General features: G+C 41.0%; 1 protein-coding gene across 1 annotated transcript; it reads left to right on the plus strand.

Annotated features, from left to right (window-relative positions):
- The first annotated feature begins 621 nt into the window (after positions 1-621).
- LOC121984062 (AP2-like ethylene-responsive transcription factor CRL5) lies at positions 622-3,589 on the plus strand. Its single transcript, XM_042536828.1, has 8 exons — positions 622-956; positions 1,068-1,659; positions 1,757-1,839; positions 1,968-1,976; positions 2,064-2,226; positions 2,301-2,351; positions 2,435-2,511; positions 2,932-3,589. Exons 1-8 carry the CDS (start codon positions 755-757, stop codon positions 3,570-3,572), a joined length of 1,818 nt encoding a protein of 605 aa, XP_042392762.1. The 5' UTR covers positions 622-754; the 3' UTR covers positions 3,573-3,589.
- The last annotated feature ends 4,110 nt before the right edge of the window (positions 3,590-7,699 follow it).

The following is a 7,699-nucleotide window of genomic DNA, read 5'->3' on the forward strand; positions in this document are numbered from 1 at the left end:
GTTAAAACTGTGGAGCGTTGACTAGGGGAGACCTTACACAACGAGCATTAACTAAAAGATCGAACGTGGGATGCGATAGTTTGACATAAATTGCAGTAAGTTTGAGGGAAGTACGTCCTCGCAATAACAGCGTGCATGGTTCGTCTTCTGCACTCGAAAGAGACCGGTGAAAAGATGAATTTAAGCATGGCTTGGAGCATCAGAATGTGGTGTCGGACAGTCGAAGAATTCCTGGACAGAGAGCCATTAATGCAGTTGTTGGTCTCGATCATCATTACGCCAATCAATTAATTCTCACAAATATGCGCGATAATCACCTCTTTGTCTGAGCAAATCTTTTGGTGATTTGCTGAGGCGTTCGAAAGAGGAAATCCTTGTCGATGCATGGATTTTTAGCGCAGAGTGGCAAGACAGGGCTAGATAGATAAACCAATTTAATTTTTTGGGTTTTTCCAAAGCTTTAATGGTCGGAAATAGTAATTGTATAGCAAAAGAATTGAGAAAAAGAAAAGCTAAAGTAATGGTCCTCAGAACACAGATCCCTATGAGGAGCACCGGAATTTATCGACCATCTACTTGTTGGATTCATTCTCCCCTCTTCGCTGCTTATATCTCGGCCATGGAAGAGGAACTGCCCAAGCAGGAAGAAGGGTGGAATGATTACGCTGCGTACTGCCCAATGATTGAGCTGCCTCACTTTGGCTCTGGTTAAAAATCATCCTCCGTTATCCTTCCATTGGTGCAATCGAAGAAGATGAAGTCCATGCACAACACTAACACCAACAGCAGCAGTGCTGATCAGTCTAACTCCTCGCCTGCTGCCTTCTTCATCTCCCCTCCCCTACTGAGCTCTGGTTTCATGTACGGCATCGGAGAGAATGGAGGAGCATACGACTTTTCTCAGCTGACCTCCATGCCACTCAAGTCTAATGGCTCCCTTTGCTTCATGGAACAAGGTCTGTCTCAAAACTTGGTTTTTCTTTCTTTATTTAGCATGATTCGACAAGAATCTATTGTGCCGAGGTGCCAAATTGATTTCATGCCTCGTTGCATTCATGTGAATGAAGCAATGGCGGCATCTCCGTCTCCCAAACTGGAAGATTTCTTAGACTGTGGTCCAAACATGGGGACCCATCAGTACGGGGGCGGCAATGGCAGCAGGGGGGCAGCAATGGCTTTAAGCTTGGACTGCGCCACGTACCACCGGCACAGAGCAGAGCTAGACGGCAGCGGAAGAGGACACGGCCCTCACCCTCCTCCCTCAGACACGCTTCGCGGCCACTTCTCGCACTTCCAAGACGGCATCTTTTCTTTGCCGCCACTTGAAAGTTCCGGCCGAGTTGCGAGGGACGAGGAGGCCTCCTCCTCCTCCTCCGGGCTCAAAGATTTGGTGCGCGGTGGTGTAGTGATGGGCTCCGGTGCTCTTGTTACTTCCGTGGGGTATAGAGACTTGCAGTCCTTGAGCTTGTCCATGAGCCCTGTTTCACAGTCGAGCTGTGTCACGGCTCCGCGACATGCCTCTCCGGCTACCGCCGGTGAATACACGATCGCGGACGCTAGTAAAAAGCGAGGATCTAGAGGCGGCCAAAAGCATCCTGTTCATCGCAAGTCGATCGATACATTTGGGCAGCGGACGTCCCAGTACAGGGGCGTCACTAGGTCAGTGCACATTCGAACTCATCGTCGTTCTTTGCCATGCTGTCTGATGAAGCTGACTTCATGATATTTCTGGCCATGAACGGTGAACTTGTCACAGACACAGGTGGACTGGAAGATATGAAGCTCATCTTTGGGATAATAGCTGCAAGAAGGAAGGACAAACCAGGAAAGGCAGGCAAGGTCAGTCAGTACATGGAAAACACTAATCACACTTGCAAGAATCAGTCAGCTTCTTGTTTTTATACCATCTAACTTGTTCATTTCTTGGTCGTGTACGTTTCTAATACTGGTGAACTTGTTGGAAGCAGTTTACTTGGGTATGCTTCAGTCACTAGTTCAAATTGTGTCATTCTGTATCTGAAGTCTGTGCATTGAATATCGCCATTTCAATCCTTGTATCTCAGGGGGTTATGATATGGAAGAGAAAGCTGCGAGAGCCTATGACTTGGCTGCATTGAAGTACTGGGGCATAAACACACATATCAACTTCCAGTTGGAAGATTACCAAGAAGAGATTGAAGAAATGAAGAACATGACAAGGCAGGAATTTGTGGCCCACCTAAGAAGGTTGAAACATGAAACAGCCCTCTTCTTCATTCCATTGTTCATGATCTGTAATGTAAATATCCTCTCATTCACAGGAAAAGCAGTGGTTTTTCGCGAGGAGTATCAATGTACCGGGGCGTAACTAGGTCTTCTTCTTCTTCTATTTGAATTCATCAATCATTTAGTTTTACTCCTTGCTTTTGCTTTTAACTCATGGACATACCTGCAGGCATCACCAGCATGGAAGGTGGCAAGCACGAATTGGACGGGTTTCAGGAAACAAGGATGTTTATCTTGGAACATTCAGTAAGTTTGTAGGTTCAGTTGGCTTTCTGTTCTTCATGTAACATAGTTTGCATGGTTCTCTCGTCCAAGTGGGACAACCATTTCTGTACTCCATTGATAATGCTGCTAAATCTTAGACATGTTGATTGATTCCTTCACCGTTCTGAAAAAGAAGAAAAAAATTGCTTTTGGGCCCAAGCATGCTCTCCCGGAAAGACTTTACTGGCTAATACTTGTCCTTTTAGCAAGGCTGATATTTCAGTAGCCACAATGTCTTTGTGTGTGTGACCAATCATATCTTTCAAAGTTGAAAAGTGATAGCAAAAGCTAAGAAAGCATTCACCCAACTTTGATGAGGAATTGTTACTAACTATTTTGCTAAAAGTTAGCTCTTCTTAAGCATTGTTGTTTCTCAGACACTGAAGTTGCATGAATTGTTAGGCACGCAGGAGGAAGCAGCCGAGGCATATGACATTGCTGCGATCAAGTTCCGCGGTTTGAATGCTGTTACGAACTTTGATATTTCCAGATACGAAGTGGAGAAGATCTTGGCAAGTAGCACCCTTCTGACGGTCGAACTCGCAAAAAGAAACAATGGCATAGAGCCACTGATTGTCACTGCATTAGCTCAAAGTGGCAATCAAGAGCTAAATTTAACTGCCGGAAACAACACGAGTAGCTCGGATTGGAAAGTGGCCCTGTCCCGGTCTCCCAATCAAACATCAAGAGCTTCTGAGGAAGAAAAACACAGACTGATAACTATTGAGTACCCGACTGAGCCCTTTGTGAACCATTTCCACAGCTTAGTCGGAGGACTAGAGAGCTCAATACAAAGTACCGGTGATTCAGGGAATTCTGAGGATCTGGACACTGTGATAGGAATGCATCCATTACCGCGGGTAACCAGCTTGAGCAACTCTAGAAATGGGAGTCCTGATAGGGCTGATATCTCCATGCTCTTTACTGATACCCCTCTGAAGTTCAGTCCTACCCCAGTAAACACATGGATGTTGCCTACCCAGGTAAGGCCAGGACTGCCGTTTGATCACTTGCCGATGTTTGCTGCTTGGACGGATGCCTGAAATTCCTGAATTCTTAGTAAGACAGTCGGAAGTAGCACAAAAGCAATGTAGGAAAAGCTTATTAGTAGTCGAGAGCTCTGTTAGCATTACTTTTCTTCAAAAAAGACTCAGCTGCAATGTTTAAATCTATTACTCTGATCTTAATCTTTACATTTAGTCTTGATTTATTTGGGTGGAAAAATAAAAGGAAAAGAGAGAGGAAGAGAGAGAAAATAAAGGCTGCCTTAATCTTTTACATAGCTGAAGGTCGAACCTCCTTAATGTAACCAAAGATCTATAAATTGACACAACAACATCAACCTAAATTTAAACCTCACATCCTCTCATTTTGTCCAACTTTTTCTTCTCTAAATTGACACAACATCAAAGACAGAGAAGAATATAAAGATACAAGGCATCATCTTCCTGACAACCCTTTTGCGATATCCATCTTCACTGAAGAAGGGAAGATTGTGAAGCCCCATGCTATATATATACTTATTATGCCATAGAAAGAATAATTTGAGTAGATTTCACAATTAAACTTTTTGAATGGTTATGGTCTTATGGATTGTATATTTATGACCGTCATCATATTCAGAGATATGTACTCTAAGCTGACTTATGAGTCACTTTGTATCAAGGTTTAAAATTTCAATTTGTACTGAGGTTTTAGTCCTGGATCGGAACGATACAATTTCGGTATCGTATCGTATCGTGCTGATATAGTTTCGATGTTTTTTAAATATAAAATATATTAATTAAAAAATAAAATATTTAACATAAATATTTAAAAAATAAACAATATAAAAAATAATCTTAAAAAAAGAAAAAATATGAAATAGATAATAAATAAATAAAAATTTTATGAGGGTCTAATAAGGTCTATTTAGATTATATCCATCATAACTAGGAGTTAATTAAAATAATTAACCTAAATTTAATTAAAAAAAAAAAATCCAAAATCTAACATCACTCGCGAGCTAGCGCTACTTCAGCGCTGCCGCTTGTCCTCAGCCATGGTCGTAGGGATCACATGACTCCTCCGGCGCGACCACAATGATCGTGCGACCCATCTGCAGTGGTAACAAGGTCGCACAACGTCTTCGTGGTGGCAGCGAAAGGGTTATGCGATGCGAGGTCGAGCAACCCCTCCGCTGTGGCCACGGAGTTGCGCAACATGTCACAATTGTCGTGGGTCTGGTCCGGGGTCGTGTCGACCCCTCTGCTGCGGCCAAGGGGTCGCGCAACACGTCGCAGTTATCGTGGGTCTGGTGCCGAGTTGTGCCGGTGCCAGTTGCCGAGCGAAACGAGATGTTTCGCCGGTTTCGACCGTCTCGATACGGCACTTTAAACCATGGTTTGCATGCCCTTTTGTAGTTTCAGCATAAATGTATTGCAAGTAGACGAAATAAAACAACTAGCGAAAAATATTAAGTCAAAGCTAATAATCTTACAACACATCAACTCTAATAATCTTAAGAAAAATGATATGCTCAAGAAAAAGTACAAGGATAATAAACACATAAAGTAATGGAGCCCACAAAAAGTGAAATGATGGACCAGAACTTTATGTATCTATCCTTTAACTTTTCCTTTAATTTTTTTTTCTTGAGTATATCATTGCTCTAATCTTAAATCCAAATCTAAATAAATTCTATTCTATACAAAGAATGAGCAGAGTCCATATGAAAAAAACAAACCCCATTTATTATCCAATAAAACTTGAATCTTTAAACCCTATATACAACATTACGATTATCTGCTTATTCTCGGCCATAGTTTGGATGCATGGTTTTTTTTTTTCTTTTTTACTTTTAAGTAAAATACAGATATGAAACTGCAAGAAATTTTGCACAATTTCAAGTTTGCAGCTGGAAAAGAACAGGAATCGCTTTACCTTACAAACTTGGTACTCATTAGGAGTTCGAAGTGGAAAATCTATAAATATCAAGACTTGAGGATACGCCAATTACTACCATATCGCTTTGCCCGCACCCTACTATCAACTCTCCAGACTCGTCCACTACTTCCACCATTTGAAAAAATGAATAATCAGACTGGGTAACATTGATCTTGAAATGACTAATTCAGTCCTACGAAAATTCTCACCGGTCACCAGGATAAATCAGAAAGCACTCGCAGCGGGCAGTCCAAGAGCCCAGTATCCTTCAGTTACGTGTCTCATTTGGAAGAAAAATTCCTACAAATTTATCATAGCTGGGGCTCGAACTATGAGTGTCTGGATGACAACCTAAATGTCCAGGTGACAACCTGAATATCCTGCCGCTGCACCATAATCCGGGGGCACTATTTCCACCATTTGAGGTGCTTCTGCTGGTGTCTTGGGACTTGGATCACTCATGCATTTAGTTGTAGAAGGTAATAATTTCTTTTGCCTAATGTGAAGGAAAAGGGAACAATAATGCCTGCTTCACAGATTTTTATTGTCCACGCTTTTGACCTTGACCTGCAAAGAAAAAAATATTGAGAAGTGAGAACATTCCTGGAATGAACTAAAGGGGTGTTTGGTTTAGGAGAATAAGAGTAGAGAATGAGAATAATAATTATTGATTATCATTGTTAATGTTTGGATTACATGAATGAAAATACAAATAAAGGAATGAATTCTTATGTTTGGATTACATGGATTATCATTGGGTAATGACTCATTCTCATGTCCCCTCCTTTCAATGAACCATTACTCTATTTTCAACAATTAAAATATTCTCTTATTCTAAAATACCCTTGACCTAGAACTAAAATTTCCCCCCTTAATATCAAATATCAAAATATATTTATTTAATTTTTCTTTCATATCACTTTCTCTCTCCTTATTCTCTCTCATCATATTTTCTCTACTTATTTTATCACACACTTTCTCTCTCTTCAATATCTTCCATCACGCTCTCTTCCCTATTTTTTTTTCTCATAACACTTTCTCTCTCATCATACTTTCTCTTCCCTCAATCTCTCCCATCACACACTCTTTTTTTCTCATCGCACTTTCTCTCTCATCACACTTTCTCTCTCCTCAATCTCTCCTATCACACTTTTTTTTTTCTTAACACACTCTCTCATCATGCTTTCTCTCTTATCATACTTTCTCTCTCATCAATCTCTCCCATCACTCTTCCATTTTTTTCTCTTCACACTTTCTCTCTCATCATGTTTTCTTTCTCATCATACTTTCTCTCTCCTTAATCTTTCTCATCACACTCTCTCATCATTTTTTTCATTACACTTTCTCTCTCTACATCATCTCTCATCATATTTTCTCTCATCTTCTCTCATCATGCTCTCTCCCATTACACTCTCTTTCTTCATTTTCTCTCATAACACTTTCCCTCTCTTCATTCATTCCCATCACACTTTCTCTCTCATCATACTTTCTCTCTCATCACTATCTCTCATCATATTTTTCTCTCACATCTAATTTTTTCTCTTATTTTTCTTTAAGGGTAAAAAGGAAATTTTGAATTATTCCGATAGAAAATATTCAACTAACCAAACATTACTTTTAAGAGTGACATCCATGCTCATATCCATTCTCATTCCACAATTGATATGGGTAAGGTTTCGAGGGTCCCCGATAAGGAAAAGAAAAGGAGATGATCAAACAGAGAAGATAGGTTAATATTGGCCGAGATATCCTCAAAGGAGGTATGCCAATATCGGCCGGAATATACCTCCAAAGGAGGTAAGTCTATATATAGCCCGAAATATGCTTCCCAGGGAGAAGACCTACATACCTCAAAGGAAGTAGGCTAATATCGGCCGGGACATACCTCAATAAGAGGTAAGTCTATATATCGACCGAAATATGCTTCCCAGGGAGAAGACCTACATACCTCAAAGGAAGTAGGCTAATATCGGCCGGGACATACCTCAATAAGAGGTAAGTCTATATATCAACCGAAACATGCTTCCTAGGGAGAAGACCTACATACCTCAAAGGAAGTAGGCTAATATCGGCCGGGACATACCTCAATAAAAGGTAAGTCTATATATAGCCCGAAATATGCTTCCCAGGGAGAAGACCTACATACCTCAAAGGAAGTAGGCTAATATCGGCCGGGACATACCTCAATAAGAGGTAAGTCTATATATCGACCGAAATATGCTTCCCAGGGAGAAGACCTACATAC

Source organism: Zingiber officinale, chromosome 5B (genome assembly GCF_018446385.1).
Source record: "Zingiber officinale cultivar Zhangliang chromosome 5B, Zo_v1.1, whole genome shotgun sequence".
NCBI classification, from domain to species: Eukaryota; Viridiplantae; Streptophyta; class Magnoliopsida; order Zingiberales; family Zingiberaceae; genus Zingiber; species Zingiber officinale.

Bases quoted from the DNA above. Each gene is read 5' to 3' on its own strand.
- LOC121984062 (XM_042536828.1), top strand. From the start codon at position 755: ATGAAGTCCATGCACAACACTAACACCAACAGCAGCAGTGCTGATCAG. The intron at 957-1,067 runs GTCTGTCTCAAA...ATGTGAATGAAG, and splicing joins CCTTTGCTTCATGGAACAAG to CAATGGCGGCATCTCCGTCT. The intron at 2,352-2,434 runs GTCTTCTTCTTC...ACATACCTGCAG, and splicing joins ATGTACCGGGGCGTAACTAG to GCATCACCAGCATGGAAGGT.